Source organism: Octopus bimaculoides, chromosome 5 (genome assembly GCF_046866305.1).
Source record: "Octopus bimaculoides isolate indiv1 chromosome 5, ASM4686630v1, whole genome shotgun sequence".
NCBI classification, from domain to species: Eukaryota; Metazoa; Mollusca; class Cephalopoda; order Octopoda; family Octopodidae; genus Octopus; species Octopus bimaculoides.
In genome coordinates this window covers 126,998,615-127,023,171 of record NC_142932.1, presented here as the reverse complement: position 1 = coordinate 127,023,171, position 24,557 = coordinate 126,998,615, and the positions used below count along the sequence as shown (strand labels likewise).

General features: G+C 38.1%; 2 protein-coding genes across 3 annotated transcripts in view; one reads left to right on the top strand and one right to left on the bottom strand.

Annotated features, from left to right (window-relative positions):
• Positions 1–15,182, bottom strand: part of LOC106867829 (serine/threonine-protein kinase greatwall) — a 729,021-nt gene extending 713,839 nt beyond the window's left edge. For both annotated transcript variants that reach the window (XR_016242045.1, XM_089353060.1), the window contains exons 1-3: positions 14,992–15,182; positions 11,794–11,904; positions 9,045–9,100 (exon numbers count right to left, since the gene is read on the bottom strand). Coding sequence is in view for 1 of the 2 variants with exons in the window: in XM_089353060.1 (XP_089209186.1) it covers positions 9,045–9,100; positions 11,794–11,898 (161 nt within the window). In the remaining variant the exon portion in view is untranslated. The remainder of the gene's footprint in view (positions 1–9,044; positions 9,101–11,793; positions 11,905–14,991) is intronic.
• Positions 15,183–15,491: 309 nt separating this feature from the next.
• LOC106867834 (transmembrane 7 superfamily member 3) overlaps positions 15,492–24,557 on the top strand; it is a 47,228-nt gene continuing 38,162 nt past the window's right edge. Inside the window, exon 1 of the mRNA XM_089353061.1 lies at positions 15,492–15,603. The gene's annotated coding sequence lies outside the window, so the exon portion shown is untranslated. The remainder of the gene's footprint in view (positions 15,604–24,557) is intronic.

Sequence of the window (24,557 nt, the reverse complement as noted above, 5' to 3'; positions counted from 1 at the left end):
TGGTGATGGACCTGATAGACTTGGAGAGATAGTTGTCAATCATGACTTGGATCTCATCAACAAATCCAGGAGTTTTTTTTCTTATCAGAATGATCAGAGTGAGTTTTCCAAGCTGCCATACTTTCATAATCACCATTACCCTCATCCAACTCATTCCAAATGCTCTGCACTATCCTCAGATTGACACCTAAACACTCTGAAATGTTCATATTGGAGCTTCCAGCACAAATGCCAAGCAGTGCAGCATGTTGTTTCCAAATTTTTGGCAGAGTAAATTGTGTCATGGTGCTGTTTTCTCACAGAGGGTGCCCTACTATATCGTGTAATTGACAAAATTAAAAATACACAATGTGCAAAATTGAAAATATAAAATGGCGACAATTTACCCATCGCACCCAGTGTGTGTGTGTGTGTGTGTGTGTGTAAATATTGAATGATGAAAATGAGTGTTTAACACCATATTGGTGGATAGAATTTCTGTATTTGCGAATTAAGGCTACCATTAGTTTCATGTTAAAAAAAATAGGAAAATATCTTAATACCTTAATTTTTTAAGCTGATCACATGGAGGAATGGTGTTCGTCTCCATTTTGGAAAACTCAAAGTCTCGTTGAATTTGCAGAGAATCTCATGAAGAAAAACAATGAATCAAGGATCAGTAATCTTGGATGGCATCTTTTGAGTGGTTATCTCTCTTGGGTTTGATGTGCTATGGTAAAATTGTTTGCATTATCTTATATTATGTTCTGGGTGTATGTGATGTTCGTATGCTTGTGTGCTGAGGTAGTTAGTCATGTGGGGAATGTTTCTTCTGTGTGTGGAGTCCATGTATCATGTATATTCAAATTTCTTGTTCAGGAAAGGGGCTATCCTGGTGGGATTAGTGGCACCAGTGATGGTTCCTCTTTGAAGTGTTTGTGTGTGAAATATTGCTTGTGTATGCAAGAAAAGCAGAGGCCGTCCCTAATATTGACTGTATGATATTTAGTTTTACAGTTATACAAAGTTCACATTTGGTACCCCATCCTCTGTAATTTTTGACTTTAGCAATGATGTTCCATTTTATCTGGGGGTTACTTACTCCACCCTCTTTCCATGTCCATATCATATTGGATAGGGAGGTAGTGTGTTTTTTTGTGTTTGTTTTTTTTTTGTCTCTGAATGATGCCAGGCATTGTGTGTACCTTTCCTTGAATGAGTTACCCGTCATTCTGACACATGTCTTGGTCTTGTATATGATTTTGGCCATGTATACAAGTTCTTTATATATATATTTATATATATATATATAAGCATGTATCTGTGTATGGATGTACAGTGGAACATTGGTTTACAAATGCCTCTCATCACAAACAAAATGGTTTATGAAAATTTCAGTGACAAATGACCTTCAGTAGCGAATTAAATTTGTAAACCAAGATTCTACTCTCTCGGTGTATGTGTACACACACCTCATTACATGTCATTATTTCATTTACATATCTATGTTTGCATGAGTTGGACAGGTTCCCTCCAACACATCTCACCATTTCTGCACACATCTTTCTCCACCAAATTTTCCTTCAATTTGGATTTCCTTAACCTTCATTAGCCACCTGTTATCATCCGTATGCATTACATGTTTGAGCCAACTCAGTCAATTCTTTTGCATATTACAGCTTATTTTTCCTATACCCAGTTTCTCCCAGCTCACCTAAACCAGGTTACTCTTATACACTTCTCCAGATCAACAAATACAAGACTGACCAATTTATCCTTAGCTAAACATTTCTCTTGTAGCTGCCTCACCACAGAAAGAGTATCACTGATGCTACAACCAGGCATAAACCCAAACTGCATGTAAGCCGATTATCTTCCTAATAAATTGTATTAATAAACTTTCCATTACTTTCATAATTTGGTACATCAATCTGATACATTTGTACATACTTCTTTCTACAACACCTCCTTTGCCCGCATAACAGGTGATGATTTTACTGCTACACCAGTCTTTGAGTATGACCTGGTTGATTAGGTAGGCCGGCTCAAGCCCTACTTTAGATATTTCCGGCATTTCAGCAACATATATCTCATAGTCTTGTTGCTTCGTCATCTTAGTATCCTTAATAACCATTTTAACAATAACTGTCTACTTCATCAGCTGGTCCCTCTGTTCAGTATACGAGGTAGTTCTTTCTCTTCTTACATACATTCATCAGCCTCTCATAACAGCATTTCCAAACCCCTTTCATTTCATCACATATTTGATATATATATATAACAACACTACCACCACCCCAACCACCATAACTGTTTAATATATGCTTAAATAATCAAGAGTTTGAAAAGGTTTAATAAAATAACTTTTTCATTATCAAGTTGGAGTTTAAAATACAATAAAATAAAGTAACAAAATTGTCCAAATTAAGAAGGTATTAATTTAGATATGGGCAGTGTAAAATTGTTAGTTCTGGCACAAAATCAAAAGCTGTCTCGAGTAAGTCGGTATCAAAAACATTAACAGCCACTATTGCATAAAAGATACTAATATTAAACTAGATAAAAAAAAATAAACATTAAATATAATGAAATATGTAACTCATTAACTTGATGAAAATCAGAAAAACATTTGAGATTTTATTAAGGTGAAGAGAAAATTGAAAGAGAAAATGGTAAAAATTACTAGAGCAAGTAAAAATGTGTATCTTTTAAAAAGATACCTGTGGAAGAGGTAGACCCAGGAAGACCTGGGATGAGGTGGTAAAGCACGACCTTTGAACATTGGGCCTCACGGAGGCGATGACAAGTGACCGAGACCTTTGAAGATGTGCTGTGCTTGAGAAGACCCAGCAAGCCAAGTGAGACCATAACCATGGCTTATGCCAGTGCAGCATAACCAGCCCATTTAAGAGTACCCTTGAATCATTGGGCAATAAACTGTGCTTGCAGAGACCTGTTGAGTCAAGTGAAATTGTTATCGTGGCTGATGACAGTACCACCTGATTGGCACTCGTGCTGGTGGTACGCAAAAAGCACCATTCAAATGTGGTCGATGCCAGTACTGCCTGACTGGCCCTCATGCCAGTGGCACATAAAAAGCACCCACTACACTCTCGGAGTGGTTGGCATTAGGAAGTAGAAACTTTTCCAGATCGGATTGGAGCCTGGTGCAGCCTTCTGGCTTGCCAGCCCTCAGTCAACCCATCTAAGCCATGCCAGCATGGAAAGCAGACGTTAAACAATGACAATGATGATGATGATGATGATGATGATGAAGGTGGTTTTATGCCCACTTTCAAGATCCAAGGGCAAGTGCACCATAGAATTGGATCACTTCAGCCACTTTCAGAAGAACCAAAATATTTACAGTTGTATGTCATTGGTGATATGAAAACCCAAGCACAGACAAGATATGAAAGGAATAAAGAAACAAAGTATGAATTCATATTACAACTACAAGATATGTTACATACAAGAAAGAGCTATATTAGAAGTTTCAAATATGCCCTAGAAAATACACCTGAAGAACTCAAAGTAGTGATAAATGCTGACAAGAGGACATCAGTAGAGCATTCCTGCTGCTATAATACACCTGAATGTAATGAAGTTGCTATTGCAATATCTGAAGAAAAGCATATTCCTTCATGGGAGAGAGAATCAATTACAGAGAATAAAAGAAACACATTGCTCTTATGATGCTCGCCAATACCCTTTAATTTATGAGAATGGGGAAGATGGATACCCTTTTAAAATCTCTCAAAAGGATCATCATCATCATCTTTTAACATCCGCTTTCCAGGCTGGTATGGGTTCGACGATTTGACTGAGGACTGGTGAGCCAGATGACTACACCAGGCTCCAATCTGATTTGGCAGAGTTTCTACAGCTGGATGCTCTTCCTAACGCCAACCACTCAGAGAATGTAGTGGGTGCTTTTACGTGCCACCGGCATGAAGGCCAGTCAGGCGGTACTGGCAACAACCACGCTCGAAATGGTGTATTTTACATGCCACCTGCACAGGAGCCAGTCCAGCGGCACTGGCAACGATAAATGATAATACCAGAAAGACAGTCTTATGTATAGATTTTTACTCCTATGGTTCATCAAGACCAATTTAGATTCACTCCACCAAATGCGAAATTTGTTCTATCAATTTGCTGTGGACATGTATACAAAAGTTGAGGTGGAAAGATTAGTATTCATAAGATCCCACCAGAAAGAATTAAGATCTGAGTCATACATTCATTTATGTGATGGCATCAATAACGAAGTTGCTGCTGAAGACAGGCACATATTTCTTATTTGGTTGCATGAAAAATTTTTGAATGAAATTTCATTATCTTCAACCTGGGCAATGCCATGTATTTCTGTTAGTATACATCATCATCATCATCGTCGTTTAACGTCCGCTTTCCATGCTGGCATGGGTTGGACAGTTTGACTGATGGCTGGCAAGCCAGAAAGCTGCACTAGGCTCTAATCTGATCTGGCAAGATTTCTACAGCTGGATGCCCTTCCTAACGTCAACCGCTCCAAAAGAACGACAGTCAGGCGGTACTGGCATCAACCATGCTCAAATGGTGCTTCTTACATGCCACCAGCACGAGTGCCAATCAGGCTGTACTATCATCAGCCACAACAATGACTTCACTTGACTCAACAGGTCTTCGCAAGCGCAGCTTATTGCCCAATGATTGAAGGGTACTCTTTGATGGGCTGGTTATGCAACACTGGCATAATTTCATAGGTTGGACAGTTCCATGGAAAGTGACAAGTGAGAAGATTGCACCAAACCCTACTGTCTACGTGGACATGGTTTCTACAGCTGGATGTCCTTCCCAATGCCAACCACTTTACAAGGCATACTGGGTCCTTGTTATGTCGCACCAGCAACTGTGAGATCACCATGTAACTTGCAAGACAAGAGCCTTCAACTGAGTAGGGGAGCAGTATTGGGGGACAGAAAAAAAAAAAGAGTCTTGCATTAGAGGGAAACATTGCTGCCTCAGATGTTGAGAGAGTGGAAAGATAGGGGAGAGTGAGAGAGGAGAGAGAGAGAAGATAGTGAAGATATGACAGTGAGGGGACTGGGAATTAGAGAGGGTGAATGGGTGAGTTCATGAGATTGCAAAAGGTAAAGTGGCAGATGGAGGAGTGGGCAAAGGTAGAGAGAGGGAGGTGGGAGGATATGTCATTTAGGAGAGATTCAAGAGGGGCATATTGTGCAGGTAGGGGTAAAAGAGAGTGGGGGAATGAAGTGGGTGGTGAGCATGGGCAGTGGAAAGGGAGTGTTGGGAAGATGGCTTGTGGGGAGGTCTGTTGGGAGGACAGATTTTTGTGCAGGAAGGGAGGAAGCGGAGCACAGACATAAAGAACATACCTTTATGGCCTCGATTTTATTTAGTGTGGTGAGTCTTCTCAAGCATAGCAAATCAATAATTTCTCATGAGACATTCTGTGCTGTATAGTAATGTCCAAGTGTACAGTAACATGTTAAATAGATAGCACACAATTATATCTCAATCAACCCTGCTTAGTACACCTCTATACTAGTAGAAACACTAGGTAGTGCTTCTACCAGTACATATTAAAGTGGAAAAATCTAATGTAGAAACAAAGAGCACAGTATGTATATTGTATTATTGTATTGTAATCAATATATTAGTGAATAATGATCACAAAGTAGACAACATAGTCACAGAAATTACCCCAAGGCTTTCATATTCAAAGGACTCTGGTATACACGTTTGTGTGTAACAGAATGAAACTTGAAGTAAAAAATTTCTCTGTAATTTTGTTAAAGATTATTGTAAAAATGTTCACAAAGTATTACAAAGAAACTTTATAAGGATAGACAAAGATTAAAAGGAATAGGGGCAGTAAACAAAAAAGAGATATTGAGAGAGAAAGGAGTAGGCCATTAAAAAACACTACCTTGCAACGTAAGATTTAAAAAACAAACACAATCTCATAATGAATATAAATCAGCTTTCTAATTGAATTATGTAGTTGAAATCTTCAATGATAAAAGTTGTATAAAGCCACAATATGATAAAAAATATTAAAATTGGAATTTTTAAGTATCTTCTAGACAGCATAAACTTTAATAATTGCTTTCATTTAGTAAAACGTTACATACTCATAACTAATTAATAAGCAGCTTTTTTTCACTATAATGCATATCGCCGTCTGCTGGTAACTTTTTCCCATCTTCTAAAGGTAAATACCCCATCTTTGCTGTTTCCACAGCCATACTGGGCTTGGGATTTACTTTTCGTCTGTAAAATACCAACGTATTCAGCACTTTCAAAGTCTGCTTGTAAAATGTTCTCATAGGCACAGGAGTGGCTGTGTGGTAAGTAGCTTGCTTACCAACCACATGGTACCAGGTTCAGTAGCACCTTGGGCAAGTGTCTTCTACTATAGCCTCGGGCCGACCAAAGCCTTGTGAGTGGATTTGGGAGACAGAAACTGAAAGAAGCCTGTCGCGTATATATATATATATATATATATGTTTGTGTGTCTGCGTCTGTCCCCACAACATCGCTTGACAACCAATGCTGGTGTCTTTACGTTCCCATCACCTAGCAGTTTGGCATGAGAGACCGATAGAATAAGTACTAGGCTTACAAAGAATGAGTCCTGGGGTCGAAAAGCTCGACTAAAGGCGCTGCTCCAGCATGGCCACAGTCAAATGACTGAAACAAATGAAAATAAAAAAAGAATGTGCTGGTGGCACATGAAAAGCACCATCCAAACATGGTCAATGCCAGTTCTCCAACTGGCTCCCGTGTCAGTGGCACATAAAAAGCACCAGATCAGATTGGACCTGGTGCAGCTGCTGGCTCTCCAGACTTCAGTCAAACCATCCAACCCATGCCAACATGGAAAACAGACTTTCAACAATGATGATCATGATGACAATAATATATATCTGTGAAGCCTAACACTTGTGAACTCAGCCACTTTGCCGCCGCAAAGCCTAACGCTCGAAAGGAACTCAACCACTTTGCCTCCATTAGGCACAATACTCGAAAGGAACTCAACCACTTTGCCTCCACAAGGCCCAATGCTTGAAAGGAACTCAACCACTTTGCCTCCATTAGGCACAATACTCAAAAGGAACTTAACCACTTTGCCTCCATTTGGCACAATACTCGAAAGGAACTCAACCACTTTGCTTCCACAAGGCCCAATGCTTGAAAGGAACTCAACCACTTTGCCTCCATTAGGCACAATACTCGAAAGGAACGCAACCACTTTGCCTCCACTAGACACAATACTCGAAAGGAACTCAGCCACTTTGCCTCCATTAGGCACAATACTCGAAAGGAACTTAACCACTTTGCCTCCATTAGGCACAATACTCGAAAGGAACTCAACCACTTTGCTTCCACAAGGCCCAATGCTTGAAAGGAACTCAACCACTTTGCCTCCATTAGGCACAATACTCGAAAGGAACTTAACCACTTTGCCTCCATTTGGCACAATACTCGAAAGGAACTCAACCACTTTGCCTCCACAAGGCCCAATGCTTGAAAGGAACTCAACCACTTTGCCTCCATTAGGCACAATACTCGAAAGGAACGCAACCACTTTGCCTCCACTAGACACAATACTCGAAAGGAACTCAGCCACTTTGCCTCCATTAGGCACAATACTCGAAAGGAACTCAACCACTTTGCCTCCATTAGGCACAATACTCGAAAGGAACTCAACCACTTTGCCTCCATTAGGCACAATACTCGAAAGGAACGCAACCACTTTGCCTCCACTAGACACAATACTCGAAAGGAACTCAACCACTTTGCCTCCACTAGGCACAATACTCGAAAGGAACTCAGCCACTTTGCCTCCATTAGGCACAATACTCGAAAGGAACTCAACCACTTTGCCTCCATTTGGCACAATACTCGAAAGGAACTCAACCACTTTGCCTCCATTAGGCAAAATACTCGAAAGGAACTCAACCACTTTGCCTCCGTCAGGCCCAACGTTCAAAAGATGTTCTTTACATGCCATCAGCATGGGTGCACTTGACTTGACGGGTCCTCTCAAGCACATCACATAGCCAAAGGTCTCGGTCAGCAGTCATTGTCTCTGTGAGGCTCAAAGTTCGAAGATCATGAGCTACTAATGGCTCTGTGATGAAAACGACACAGACAACATTTTATAACACGTCTGGTACCTTCATGCAATCTTCATGAGTGTGAACATCAACAGCACCAAGCTAGGACAACTCATGAGACCAAGATAACCTTTGGTTACTTGTTGTTCCTGCCAGTGAGGTTTCATCAGTTTGTCGCATGGTTAGCCCTTAGGAGTCGCAGATGGTAGTCAATTTCAGTTGAATGAACTGGAGTTAAGTACCTTAGGACACAATGCAACACTTAGTATGGGAAATGAAACACTGACCTTATGATTGTGACCCCAAATACTAATCATTAACCTAGTCTAAATAATAGTCAAAAAATAATTGTGGTCACGCGATATGCAAAAAATAGCAGCAAAATCTCCTTTAATGTGGGGAATGATTACACACCCTTAAAAAAAAACAAGATGGTCGTGGCTGGAATGTCATTGATCCACATGTTCACACAATAGGAGTGAAAATATTTGTCTTTAGGGGAAATAATAAATGTTCATCAAGGGGAGTAACTTTTGCACCTGAGAACTGTATACGATAAGTTCATTATTATAGAAAATGTAAAGGGAGAGAACTTTTACTAAGATATCTCCCTTGTGTGTATAATATATAAATTCATCTTTTATTTTTTGTAAACGCCCACAATAAAGAATCTTTTTGTTCGAAAAGAGACTTTAGTCGCTTTCATATCAGTCACTTGTTTCAAGAAGACAACTATAATATTTCAGGGAATTTTCATTCACCTTATAAATTAGTTATATAAAATAGATAATGATAGGCTTCCAACAACATGGTTCAGGGTTCAGTCCCCTGTGCGACACCTCGGGCAAGAGGTACATTCAAACCTAAACACCCCGAACACACACAACAGATTAGCTACATATTTAATTAAGAATCTTTATTGCTTTCTCCACTTACCCAAATGCTCCACGGCTTATTGGTTTAATGAATGAAAAATCTTCAATTTGTGGAATCTGAAATAACAGAGAAAATTTACAACAATGGATAAAGAGTATATATTTTTTATAAGAGTTGTTTCAAGTGATACCAGTTTTACAATTTCCCATATTGAATGCTAGTAATGTTTTCATCAATATAATTCAAAAATGCCTTCAAGAGAACCTGGAATCATTATAAGGAAGTACCAAAACATTATGTTGAGAATACATCCAAGATGAGGAAATAGTCATAAATAGACATCAGTAAAATAAAATATATTCCATTTCAGGATAGTTGTAAAATAAAATGAAAAAAACTATTTTCATTTCACCATCATTATTTCCAAATATTTTCTAGTTCTATTATGGCTAATTGAAATCCACAGAATTACCTCTCCTTCTCAGAGGCCATGTTCTGTCTGGGCCTTTCCTTAACATTATCAAGTCATTCCTTTCCAATCACAGAATCAAGGTGGTCCTTGATGACTGACACTGAAAGTCATACGCCATCAATGCTGAACTGCTTCAAAGTTCTGTACTTGATTCAACTCTTTTCCTCCTTTGAATGATCTGTTATTTCACCAATATCACCACTATTTACTCTTGCCATGAAAAAACTAAGCTGTCTTAGTTAAGCTATTCAAGATTGACATCTTGAATAGCAGAGTCCTCAGAACCATCAAGAACATCAAATGGTTCCATCACATTTCCAACAAAGAACTGCATGCACACATACATCAGCCCACAACCCCCCACCTTATAGCTGTCTGTCACATGTGCTGGTACAGACATGTCCTCTGTCTCCCACTAGATCATCCTACCAGGGTTTTACTCTCATTTGACGCAGGCTGAAAGAGGCCTCATAGCAGGTCCCACACCAGATGGCTGGATATGATTGAAGATCACCAGAGGCTTGACATTGTCTTGGAGGATGCAGAGGGCTTGGCACAGGACTACCAGCGATGGAAAGCATCGCGGATCTGGTCAGCTCTATGCAGGATGACAATACTGGGACCACTAACTTGGAATGACGCCAACCCCATCAAGCAAAAGCATGAAGCCAGCCAAGCATGATCTGACCTGCAGCCCTCAATTCCTTGTTCTCAATCCCTTGTGCCTTTGTTTCATTAAACTTGATGAATCTCAATTTCCAAACCAAACTGGAATAACCTCTTTTCTCATTAAAATTTTATCGTTACTAATTTAATTAATGACGGCACATAGCCTATTGGTGAGATGTTTTGCACTCATAATCATGAGATTGTAAAAACACTTAGTTTTTCTGAGCTGAGATTTGAAACAGAATCTAAGGATTCTTGCTCATCTGATCCACAGCTGAACAAACAAGTGCAAAAGAAATTTCTTTGTCTTGTCAAAAAAATGATGGATTGTTTCCCTTCGACCTCAGCCATGTCATTTAAGGTTGAAGTGGACAGGAGGCAACCTACATAGGTAGGAATTTTTCCTGTGATATGTCTGTCCTTCTAGCTGTCATGACCATTATAAATACAGCAATCCGTCAAGGGACAGGCAGACAGAGACAGTCAGAGAGAGAGATAGCCAGCTAGTAACTTCATCAGTTAAGGAGGCAACACAGATCGAGATATTCAACATGAACGACAGTCGCAGAACATAAACACACACCACTGAATGACCAACACACACACAGACACAAAACCTGTTCAGTTCTACCCTATCATATCAACACAGTATTTACCCTGTCAATTTCTTTGCCAGCTCAAAGCAGTTGGTAATGTGATGTAGTGAAATATTTGGTGTATACGAGTAAATGCAAATGTTTAAATAAATTATTTAAACTACAATCCAATGTTTCTCCATTGTTTCACTTTGATGTCATCCATATGCCTATTTCATCTGCTACCTCAACATATTTTGCTACACCTTTCCCACTACAAGATCAGTCCTGATTTCCAGACAAATTGTACATTGTGTTCTTGAGCAAAACACTTCATTCATTTCTATATCTAAGAGATGAGGAATTATGTACATCATTTAAATTTGACGGATATTTGTCCTCATCTTGTTTGTTGTTAACACAACATTTCAGTTGATATACCCTCCAGCCTTCATCAGGTGTCTTGGGGAAATTTCGAACCTGAGTTCTCATTCCTAAGGTAGTTTTCAATGTTATTATTATTATTCAGGTCACTGCCTCGAATCAAACTCAGAATCTTGGGGTTAGTAGCCCGCTCTCTTAACCACTACGCCATATGCCCGTGGGCAATTATGGAGTAAATTTTAGGGCTTATAAATCTAATATTTTCCTATCCTTCCTTAATACCGGTTCCCATATGCTGTTCATATCTGCACTTGGTCTGCTTAGGAGGTGGTTGTGTCCTAGCATATGTGCTGCTTCTTTTAGTTTTCATATTTTCCAGTGGTGTTCTCTGCCTATTATTTTAACATCATCCCTATGTTGCTCCAGTCCATGCAGCTGTAAACGAATAAACCTGGGATAGATCCACTTTCCAATCAGTGGCCTATTTGCCTAGTTAAAATGATGCAAAGTGCATTGTGACCAGCATTGTATAACAACATCCAATAGTCTTGTCAATCATGTGATCATTTAATCTAAGAAAAAAATTACTTTCTGTTACAAAATATGATAAAATGAACACGTCAGGAAAACACTATGATGTATTTAGGATTACAAACCTTAAATTACGCAAAAATCAAATCAAATCAATAACCAAATAAGTTGAGCGTACCTTCTTCACAGAACTGTCTTTTACTTCTTCTTCATCATCACCTTCAAACGCACTGGAATTATCCTTTCCAGTGGAACTATCAGAGCCACTTACACTCTCAGACATAATTACCTAGCAATTAAAATTTTTTTAAAAATACAGATTATACATATATGTATGAACAGTTTTGTTTTTAGCATTATATCATATCATATATTATAAAACGAGCTGGACACATCACAAACTCCACTCAAAAATGCTTCTATCTTTCATATCCATTAGCATATTTACACTGCATCACTATACCAAGTTCTTACACTAAACAAGAACAAGTTGCCTCTCATATCTATCAAAGGCTAACCTCCAGCTTTCCAAAACAGTATTTATTTTATTCATTTCTGGAAATTCTAAGTCATTAGAAACAGTATAAAATAACAGGAGCAAAACATTTTGCTTTACGGACAACAAAGAGTCATCCACAATAAGGAATGTGTCTTTAACTAAACTCTCATGGCATCAGATAGAAGAGGTATACCAACCCATTCTCCACCACTAGTAAAGGTAATAAATTCCTCCAGCAATAACTAGAGATCTAGCGCTGGTAAGGCCAGGGGCTGCACCAGGCTCCACTGTCTGTTTTAGCATGGTTTTTATGACTGGATGCTCTTCCTAATGCCAACCACTTTACAGAATGTACTGCTTTTTACCGCAGCACAGATGCTTTTTACATGATGCCAGCACCAGCACATTTTACATGGTACCAGTGCTTTTTACATGGCACCAGCACCAGTACTTTTCATATCACACCAGCGTCAATGCCTTTAACATGGCACCAGCATTAGCACTTTTTACATGGTACCAGTACCAGTGCTTTTTACATGGAACCAGCGTTACAGGGTCATAAACACGGCAACATCGGTTGACAAGCAATGGCAGATACACACAAACACACACACCCAAACATACATATATCATCATCACTTAACATCTGTTTTCCGTGCTGGCATGAGTTGGACGGTTCGACTGGGGTCTGGAAAGCCAGCAGCTGCACCAGCCTCCAATCTGATCTGCCAATTTTTCTACAGCTGGATGCCCTTCCTAATGTGGTGCTTCTCACATGCCACCAGCACAGGAGCCAGTCAGTTGGCACTGACATCAATCACGTTCAGATAGTGCTTTTTATGAGCCACTGGCACGGGAGCCAGTCAAGGGGTACTGGCATTGACCTCGTTCAGATGGTGCTTTTGTACGTGCCACCAGCACAGGAGTAACTCAGGCGGGCCTGGCATCGATCACGTTCAGATGGTGTTTTCTACGTGCCACCAGCATAGGAGCCAGTCAGTGGGTACTGGCATTGGCCACATTCAGATGGTGCTTTTTATATGCCACCAGCATGGGAGCCAGTCAGGCAGCCCTAGTATCGACCAAATTCAGATGATGCATTTTACGTGCCACCAGAATGGGAGCCAGTCAGGAGGCACTGGCCACAGCTACAATTTTGGTTTTACTTGACTCTTGTTTTTTGCTCTAATGGCCCTGTTTACAGTATTGTTCCACCACCAGGTTACCCTAGGTCTGGAAAGGACTTTGCACCAACCACAGATTTGGTCTGTGACACTCAGCAAGTTGTCTCACAGGAATTCCCAGCTGCTTCTATGTCACAGGCCTGTAGCTCCTCCTCCTTATCATCAAATTTCTTGGTAAGGACATCCCTAAATCTCTGACCATGTGAAGAGTTCTTAAGCTCCCATGTCCTTCCTTTCCAAATCGGTCTGCTTTTTAGCATCTTTCTGGCCTCAAGTCTAAAGTCACTAATAACTAGTCTATGCTGGGGGGTACATTCTTCACGAGGGAGGGTCTTTGTGTGTGAATATATATATATATATATATATATATAATGAATTATAAATAAGGGCAAAAAGAAAAAAAATTGCCTTTATTTATAATTGTATAACTTTCACCTTAAAAGGTATTTTTCATATGCTGGCCATTGATAAAATTTTTTAATAAAATTTTATCCTTATATTAGAAGTGTATATATATATATATATATATATATATATATATATATATATATATATATATATATATATATATATATATAAACAAGTTTCTTTTAGTTTCTATCAACCAAATCTACTCACAGACCCTTGATCAGAGTTGTACTCCCTTCTTTGTCCTTTCTGCTACAAGTGTTTCTCTTCATATTACTGTCTCTGCCCCCATCAAATAACTTATCCCATTACCATCTTACTAACTCACCCACAACCCACTTTTTTACAAATATTTAATCATTAGAACTGCAAAATTCAGACAGTTGTTGTTTAGTCCTGGTCAGCACTGAGTGAGTGAGTTCCAGACGAGACCATCATATCATATTTTCAGAGCTACTGTTTCTAGGTCCATATTTTCTGGCCTTCATTTTTAAGACAGTAAGATGTAATTCGATGGAGAATAGACTGATATTTCTAGCAATTCAGTCGACTATGAGGAAAATGCCTCATTACTAGTGTCTGTGTGTATATACTAATATCAAACTGAGAATTTTTCTGAAAGCTATGAGGAAACATACCTACTTGTGTAGGTATGATTATGTATACCATATATATATATATATATATATATATATAATATATATATATATATATTTATATATATAGACACACACACACAAATATATATTGAGACAGTGAATGTTTCCTTTCAACAAGATGTAATTTGAAGATGGTTAGATTATTATTTCTAAAAGGTCAAGCGATATGTTAAGCCAGTCTCTACCCGGTTTCACTCGAAGTTCCATTGATTTTCTTTTCTCTCAGTATGGAATTAACTCAAAGGATTGCTGTTAAGTCCTCATAGAAATATTTAATAGTATAATTAATTAATAAATACTAAGTAAATTACACAAGAGTGAAAAATCATTCGATTAGAATAATGTTCGCAAGTGACTATGTTAAAAATAGATATGTAAACACTGAAATAGTAAGATATCACAAAAATTGGTCGATAGAGGACTTAGTTTGATCAATATATTTCAGTGTTTGACTGGTATTCTTTCTTTTGACAAAGAGGTGAGGAAAAGTTGTCAACGTCTGCCGAAGTTGAACCAAAATCGTAAAATGAATAAAGCAGACGTCACAAACAATAACAATTATAATACGGTTGAACTTCACCACACAGGCATAACACAAGAAAAATTTCATTAAACTAATGTCCTACCTATTTATACAGCTTGTTATAAACATAGAACTGTAGAGAAAATGGCAACAACTCATATAAATTCACAACGATTTCAGAATATTTTGACCGTGTTTTGATTTTCGCGCTTGTCGCCATTAATTACGTATGGGCTATGGTTGATCACGTGATATATACATATAAAGAGAGAGAGAGGGAGGAGAGGAAGATGCGTGTGTGCGCGTGTGCTAAACAGACAAACAGACAAATAGACAGATAGATAGACAGAGAGACAGACAGACAGATAAATAGATAGGTAGATAGATACATTTCTTTTATTAGCCACACAGGGCTCAACAAAGATGGGACAGATACAATGTAGAGCTTTTCTTTTTGGGAGGGGGAAGGAAAAAAAAACAATAGGGGTGTGTCGATCAAAAGGGATCGTAGGAAGGGAAAAAAGTGGGGAGTTCGATCAAAAGGGATCGAGAAAAAATTTTTTTTTAAAAAGCGATCAATAGGGATCGTGTATCACACAGTAATGTTCTCGTGTAAAAAGAGGGGAGGACAGTTTAGGTTTAGCCGTGGAAAGAAAAGCCTACATAAAAGACCACGGTAGCCTTGGTCAATATTGTCATTACAGAAACTATAACAGTAAGTGACTCTTTTTTGCCTTTTTGTTTTTTGTCTGGATTTTTTTAACTCTTTTATAGTGTTATGCTCAAGGTGGCTCCGTCATTCACACGTGCCATCCTTGCTACATTCACCCATCTTTTTTTGAAGCATTCACTAGACAAGACTTCCCTTTCTTAGATAGATAGATAGACAGACAGATAGATAGATAGATAGACAGACAGATAGGTAGACAGATAGATAGACAGATAGATAGATAGACAGATAGATAGATAGATAGATAGATAGATAGATAGATAGATAGACTTGTTATCATATAATAATGACGACGGGCGTTTTACTAAACCTCATGACAATTACACTTTGGTTTGTATGTATGAATTCTGGACATTTCCACTTGAACGTGTTGAAAAAAAATTTTTTTTTAATAAATGTAGGGCCGGTTGCCCGGTTCCAGTGGTGTGATATTCCCCCACCTGGACGGGACGCCGATCCGTCGCAGGATTACTCATTTTTGCCAGCTGAGTGGACTGGAGTACTGTGAAATGGCACTCAACGCATCACCCTGTCCAGGAATCGAAACTGCAATCTTGCGATCATGAGTTCAGCACCCTAACCCTAACCCTAACCCTAACCACTAACCCACGCGCCTCCACTGTTGTTGAAAAATGTAAACGATAAAGGTCAAAAATGAGTGTATGAGGATGTAAGTAAAAATGCCAAAATAATAGTAAAATAAGAAAATTATAGTTATCACTCCCCAAATATGTACAATGTTTTAGTCAATGATTCACATTATCCTACACTGTTACAACTAGCCTTGAAGCCACCCTTCAGGCGGTATTCAGACTAGCTCCTGCGGAGGGCACCTTTGGAGCCTTCGGCCCCTCTATCGGGACACTTTGTGGCCCTCTACCCTTGTGTAATGAAGCTTATTTCTGCAAATGTGCTAAGCACTGATGCTGATCAATAAGCATAGGAGCGAGGTAAATGCAGTAAAAATAGGGGCATCATTAGGGCCCCGTTTAAGCAGCCCTTCAGAAATTGAACCTCCTTATGATACTCCCTGGGAGTTCATGGTATGAAACTCATTGTCATATAACTTCATGGAAATGAATGACAAACTGCCAGTGGAACAGATAGGGTGCAGAAGGAAAGGCCAAGGGAAAAAGACCAACTTTTGATAGACAGAATGGTATGAATGACCGCAAGAAAAGACTTATTAATCTGGGTATGGCATGGATTGATTATAAGAAAGTGTATGACATGGTCCCCCATTCCTGGATTTTAGAAAGTCTAGTGCTGGTACAGGTGTCTGATAATATATCAAATTTTATTTGGAGATCAATGAAAAACTGGAATACTTGGTTAACTTCATGTGGAAAATTTTTGGTGAGAGTTAACATCAAGAGAGGCATATTTCAAGGAGAAATCCTATCACCATTGCTGTTTGTGATTTGTATGATACCCCTCACAAAGATACTATGGGAAGTGATATTGGGGTACATCTTGAAAAGTGGAGGAAAATTAAATCATCTGTTATATATGGATGACTTAAAAATCTTTGGAAAGACCAAAAAACATGAAATAAATGGCCTAGTCTCAACAGTGCAGATATTCAGTAAGGATATTGGAATGGAATTTGGGACTAAAAAGTGTGGTACGCTTATAATACAAAGAGGCAAAGCAGTGTAGTCTGATGGTGTAGAGCTACCCAACGGTGAGAAAATCAAGGATATTGATACTAATGGATATAAATATCTGGGGATTTTAGAATACAACAAAATCAATGGAAGTGAAATGAAAGAACGTTTTAAGCAAGAATATCTCAGAAGAACTGAGTTAATTATGGGAAGTAGACTCAATGGAAAAAACAAAATCAAGACAATGAACATCAGGGCTGCTTCCTTAATGCGATATGGCGCAGGTGTTGTTTGGTGGACAAAGAACGAGCTTGAGGAAATGGACAGCGAAACTGGAAAAGTGATGACAATTAACAAGGAACTACACCTCACCTCAGAAACGATACTGACAGACTGTATATGCCTAGAAATAGGGGTGGAAGAGGTCTCATGGGATGCAAGATCTGTGGTGTCAAAGAGAAGAGCAGTCTGGGATTGTACATCAAATAGTAGAGTGAATCTTTGCTTGCTGTTGTTAGAATTAATAATATAATATCTACCGAAAATGTGATGCACCCACAAACATTTAAGAAACAAGATGAAGAATAAAGAGTAAACAACTGGAAAATGTAACCACTGCATGGGCAATCCCTGGGAGAAATTGAAGGAAAAGACAAGATGAACACTTGGAGAGGGCTAAGTAAATGTCATCTGAAAGGATGCCCTGAGGCATTGAGGCAAAATCGACCTCAGCGGAATTTGAACTCGGAACATAGTTACTGGTGAAATACTACTAAGCATTTTGCCTGACATGCTGATGGTTCTGCCAGCTCACCGCCTTGGTAATAATGATAATAATGTTTCAAATTTTTGGCACAATGCCAGCAATTTCATATGGAGGAGATTAGGTGATTACATTGAGCCCAATACTTTATTTTATTGAGTCCCCAAAAGTTTGAAAGTTAATCTCAAAAGGATTTGAATTTAGAATGTAAAGAGCAAGAAAAAATACCACAAGGCATTTTTGAGATCGTCATCACCATTATCATTTAACATATACATAACATATAGTATAATTATAAATAGGACAAATTTTAACCATTTCTCTTCAGACTGAAAAAAAATGATGAATAACCTTAATCAATTTTTGAACCTTATTGGATTCTCATCAGAGGCATCCACATCATTTGACAATCTCCAGAGAAACAGGCTGCCAAACTGTTTATATACTCAACAAATGCAGCAGTGACTCTATGAAGGGTTCCCTAATTTGCTTACCAAAAGTATTTAACACTCTATAAATACCAGTGGCCTGTCAATGGGGATCAAGATATGATATAATATATACATAACATATGGTATAATTATGAACAGGGCAAATTTTAGCCATTTCTTCACAGACTGAAAAAATGATGAACAACCTTAATCGATTTTCGAACCTCATTGGGTTCTCATCAGCATGACTTGGATGATTCGATAGTATCTGAGAAGCCAGTTAGGGCTGTGTTAAGCATCAATGTCCACTTTGAAATGGTTGTCTGGATGTTCTAGATGTTCTTCCTAATACCATCCACTTTACAGGGTGTACTGGATGCCTTTTTTATGTGGCACCAGCACTAGAGACATCACCAAGTAACTTGCAAGACAAAACCCCTTGACAGAGTGCAGGGTGTAATATTGAGGAATGTGGTTTTCTGTCAGGTATTGAAAAGCTGAAGATAAAAGGACTGGAATAGGTGTCTTGTTGTAGCTAACCCAGCAGAAAAGCAAGAGAGGATGATAGAGATAAGGTGCCAGAATATACCTTCAAGGTATAAGAAAGTGGATAAAGATAAAATGTGGACAGAGAAGTAAGGATAGCTGAGAGAATTGGTTCATGAGAGTGCTAAAAGAGAGTGATGGAGTTAGAAGAAAATGCAGCAAATGGCAGACATGGATGGTATGGATAATGGTAAATCTCAGTCTGGGGAAAGCAGGTGTGTGTCAAATATATTTATAGATCATATTATTATTGGATCGGTGCATAATTATTGCGGCTTTTTTCAACAAAAACAATAAGAATATTTAACAAAAACGTCTTTGAATGACAGTCGGCTTTTTTTCATAAAAATGCGAACTGAAAATCATATCCATATTTGTCATATTATGGTCTATCACTTCGAGAAAGGTTGGAATGCAGTACAGTCATTTTGTGATCTCAATGAACTTTTTGGTGAAGGAACAATCAGCAAAAGCCAAGTTGGAAGATGGTTCAGGAAGTTCAAATTGGGTGATACAAACCTAGCAAAGGAAAAAGGAAAATTTCAATGACTGGGCACTTTTGGCAGCTGTGAAAGAAGACAAAAGCTTGACAACAAGAATGTTAGCCAAAGACTTCAATGTGGACCATTCGACCATCATTCATCATCTCAAAAAGCTCGGAAAAGTATGGAAATTGGCTGGGTGGGTCCCCCACGAACTCTCTGATAACAACAAAGCCGAATGTGCCCGAATTTTTACTGATTTGCTGCAGTCAAATGAGCAAACTCTATTCCTGAAGAATCTCATCACTGGGGATGAATTGTGACTTCTCTTCAAAAATAATAAGAGAAAGAAAGATAATAACAATATTAGTGATAAAAATATAGTCCTAGATAATATTAATGGTAAGTATTACATAATTTCCTGTTGTTGTAAGAATAACCATTGTGATGATGAAGTAAAGACATTTGATTTGCATAATCAAACAAGTCTGTGTGGGGAGATATTCCACAGTCTATATATAGAGAAAAGGTGGTGGTGGTGGTGTGAGGAGGAGGAAGAGGACGAGGAGTCTACATAGTGAGAATTCAGTTCTTGAACCTGTATCACCTTTGGAAGCAAAGAGTTAGATGGGAAAATTGTGATAGATCACGCCAGGGTTAAAGTGTTTAGGGAAGGTTATATGGTGCAAAATATTATGGTGTTTGCCATTGAGAGGTGGAAACAATTGCTAGCAAATGTGAGAGGTTATCAGTAGAGATAAAATGAATAGTCTTAGTGAGAATGTGTGTGTGTGTGTGTGTGTGAAGGAGAGAGGGGGAGAGGGGGAGGGAGAAAGAGAGAGTATGTGTAAATATTTTTGTCAAAATATTTTTAGATATCTCATTTTGATAAGGCCTCTTACTAACAATTTGCGTAATCAGTTCCTAATGCACAGCCTGACTACTTGGTCATGACACAAGCCTATTAATATAGCCGAACGTATCATATCAGATCATACAGTCAGTATCAACCCATTTTGAATTTCTTTAGTGCGATCTTTTACTATTACATAATGTTTATTCTGCTCAATTCCGATGAATGATACTCAGGAACACAATTACAGAAAGAAAAAAAATGTTTATCTCCCTTGCAATATTACATGGGAGGTAACCCTGTCTTTGTTAGCTGCTGAGAGAAACTACAACTTTCGCATGACATATTTGCCAATAAATTGGGAGAATCGTCCGAGTAACGGACAAAATGCTTTGCAGAATTTTTTCTAGAACTATATATTTTGAGTTCAAATCCCGTCAAAGACAACTTTACCTTTCATTCTCCCTAGATCGATTAAAACAACAGTTACGTACTGGAATCAATTTAATCGAGTCTATGTATGGAAACAATATTATCTGTATATGACATTCGTTTATCAGAATTAGTAGAGTGTTGAACAAAGTGCCTTGCGGTATTTAGTTACGGCTCCTTACGGTTCTGAGTTCAAACCCCACCGAAGTCAACTTTGCTTAAAAAAATAAATACGGCACTGATATAAATACCAAATTTCTAGTATTGCGTCAATGAGATCACTATTACCTAGAAAGCATTGTGTGATTGCTTTCACTAGAAATCCAATTGTAGCAGTTTCCAAGTATAAGTGTGTAATGCACGCCAGTCTTAGATGTTGACACTTGTTAACTAGTGTAGTACGTTTGTTTGTATATATTTGTGATGTAGGTCAATAAGTAAAATGTGTAACAAGAACTAGTAGACCTACTCATACTAGCGGTTTCTGTGGAAATTTCACGGGCCATTTTGTGGTACAGTACCTGCCATAAACATCTCTCCACTCAGTAATAATATCCTTTTCTACTCTAGGCACAAGGCCCGAGATTTTGGGGGAGGAGGCCAGTCGATTAGATCAACCCCAGTACGCAACTGGTACTTAATTTATCGTCCCCGAAAGAATGAAAGGCAAAGTTGACCTCGGCGGAATTTGAACTCAGATCGTAAAGACAGACGAAATACCGATTAGCCTTTCGCCCGGCATGCGAACGTTTTTCATTTCTTTACTGCCCACAAGGGGCCACACACAGAGGGGACAAACAAGGACAGACAAACGGATTAAGTCGATTACATCGATCCCCAGTGCGTAACAGGTACTTAATTTATCGACCTTGAAAGGATGAAAGGAATTTGAACTCAGAATGTAGCGGCAGACGAAATACCGCTAAGCATTTCGCCCGGTGTACTAACGTTTCTGCCAGCCCGCCGCCTTAATAATATCCCATGATTTCCATTATACGTATGCATGAATAATTTGAAAAATGCCAGCTGTAGGTCTACGTGCCTGTGTTTTTGATTAGGTACCTGTTCAACAATATACCCGAAGGATTATCTATGAGAAATAACAATTTAAAACATTGATTAAACCTGAAAGTATAGATCGGAAACCGACTCGTGAAGTTGTTTGTAGAAAATGAAATTATTGGTAACTATAAGGCATTTTCACAAAGTAGAATTCCCTTGGCAACAGTAATTACTCTGTATGTAAACACTAAGAATATTTTCTGTCGATTCCTAAAGTGCGAAGTTCTTAGAAGAAAACATCAAAACCGAAACAAAAAAAAGAAGAAAAAGAAAAGCATATTCCATGTATTAACGTTTAAAGAAATGTTTCACTTCGTAAAATTATGCTTAATTGATAAACCATAGGTTTTTGTCATGTTGATGATTTCTGAAAAGAATGAAATAATGCATTACATAGTCTCCGCCAACTAAAAATGAAAGGTGTAAAAACTTCGTAATAAATAAATAAAACTAAACAAATAAATTCACATGGATTTTATGCAGCTGTTTCTTCTTAATTCTTTAATTTCAAATTCAAATATCTAATCATGCCAAATATTATGACAAAAATTATCTTCCTTCTATAAACTGCCATTACTAGGTAAACCATACGAATGTATGCTTGTACACATCTATCTATCTATCTATTTGTCTGTCTGTCTGTCATCATCATCATTTAACACCCATGTTCTATGCTGGTATGAGTTGGATGGTTTGACAGGATCCAATGGGTTTAAGTATTGCCTCGTGCTCCAGTGTCTGCTTTGGCAAAGTTTCTACGGCTGGATGCTCTTCCTGATGCCAATCACTTTGCACTCCCCCTCCCCCCCCCCCCCCACACACATTTGAAGCGACATTATTCTTCTCAGAAACATGAAGTGGAAATATTTTAAACAAAAATTCTTCAGTTTTTGTACGATATTCTTATTGGCAAATTTGCTTTTTTTAATATTTCTTTTTATCAATTGTTGGAATAAATTATTTTTAAATATAAATTTTGCATACCATATGAAACAAAGTTAATAACAAAGGGTTTTGGGTTATTGATTAGATTTTCAGTCAATATCTAAAAAAAAAAAAGAAAAAGGCCCCTGGCTCGTGTTTCATTTTGTTTACGTTTGTCAGTCATTGGACAGAGGTTATCCTGGGGAACTCTCTTCAAACTGATAATCATTTGTATCGACGTCAATTAAATGGAGCCAAAGGTTGTCTTTTAAAGATAGAATTACAAGATATTTCATTCGACTTTACAATTTGTTATCTACCGCCCTTACTAAAAAAACAAGAAATCCTACTACAGTACCGGATCTCTTGTCCAGCTTCTGAAAATCCGAGTGTTGGCGCAGTACTGTGCGATATATTGTATCCTGTATGGAATAAGTCGGTTAATTTGCATACGTTTTGCTCTTTACCTTTTTTCTTTTTTTATGTGGATTGATAAAGATTTAACAGACTCTGCAACAGAATTGTATGAATTTGTATCTGTATGTGTTAAATAAGATTGTTCATTACTTTTCTCCATTTAATTTCCATCCTATAAACTGTATACACGGTACAATATAATATCAAGAATTTGAAGTAGATTAATAAATATCAAACAGACCCTGCTTTAGAAGTATATTAATTTGAATTTGTTAAATACAATTTAGCTCTTTACTTTTCATAGTTTATTTTATATTTCAAGTATATATTTAGACTGTTACCAGAAAACTGGAAAAAATCCTGAAATCCAGTTGACTTCCAATACCAAGCTCGCCGGATAATTGGTCTAGTAGTGCTGTATTTTTGTTTACCCATCCCAAATAAACCATACTTAGGTGATCTTAGTTTTTAACATGACATTTTTACTGTGTGAAACTTTTACTACCATCAGTTTAATATCAAGCAAACTGAAGAGTTAAATTTTTTTATTTTCATATATAACATATAAACATCTTTTAGAACATTGTCATTTATAAGATTTTGCTGACACTGCGATCAGTCGGCCAACTACATTTTCCACCCTGTGGCGTTCAAGACGTTTGGTGGGATCGGACCACTGACTGCGAAATTCCTGTCTTCACTGGTCGCTCGTGAGAGCGCTTGGTTGTTCACTGGTGAAGCTCGTGAGGGCGTTTCTTTGTTCCAGTGCATCAGCCTCGCCATCACGCGGCAATGCTGCAAGCGTGCTGGCGTGCCCCAATAGTCATTAGAGAGGTTTGCCATCGCTCCAAAATTTTCAACCTAAGGTGGTGAATTTTTTGTTTGTTCATTGTTTTGTAATTTTTTCAACTGTGTTCTTTGTTTCGTCCATTTTTCTAATTTATGTCATGTGATTGAGAATTATTGTCTAAATAAAACTTCTTGCTTGGCTTCTAAAAAATAAAAATCATATCCTGTCACAAACAAGCTGACCTCGTGTCTTTAATTGCAAATAATAAATAAATAAATAATTCATATTATTTTAACCTTACGATTAGAATCTCTGTGTGATCACTGGATGAAATAGAAACTGCAGCAAAATTACCCTATAATCACGCCCTCTTATTTTAATCAACAATAAGAACTCAGAAATACAGGACAATATCGCAAACTATTACTCTTAACTGCACCGAAAATATTCCTACTAGAAATGAGTTGAGCGTAGCACAACGTGCAAATAAAAAGTAAACCAAACCGACATTATTGACGTTTGGCAAAGTGAAAGTGGTTCAATAAATAGGAATATCTTCCTGAATGACCGACTAATTAGCTATAAAGCACAATGTAAACGACATACGTTTGGAAATGCTTCCAGGAACCTTC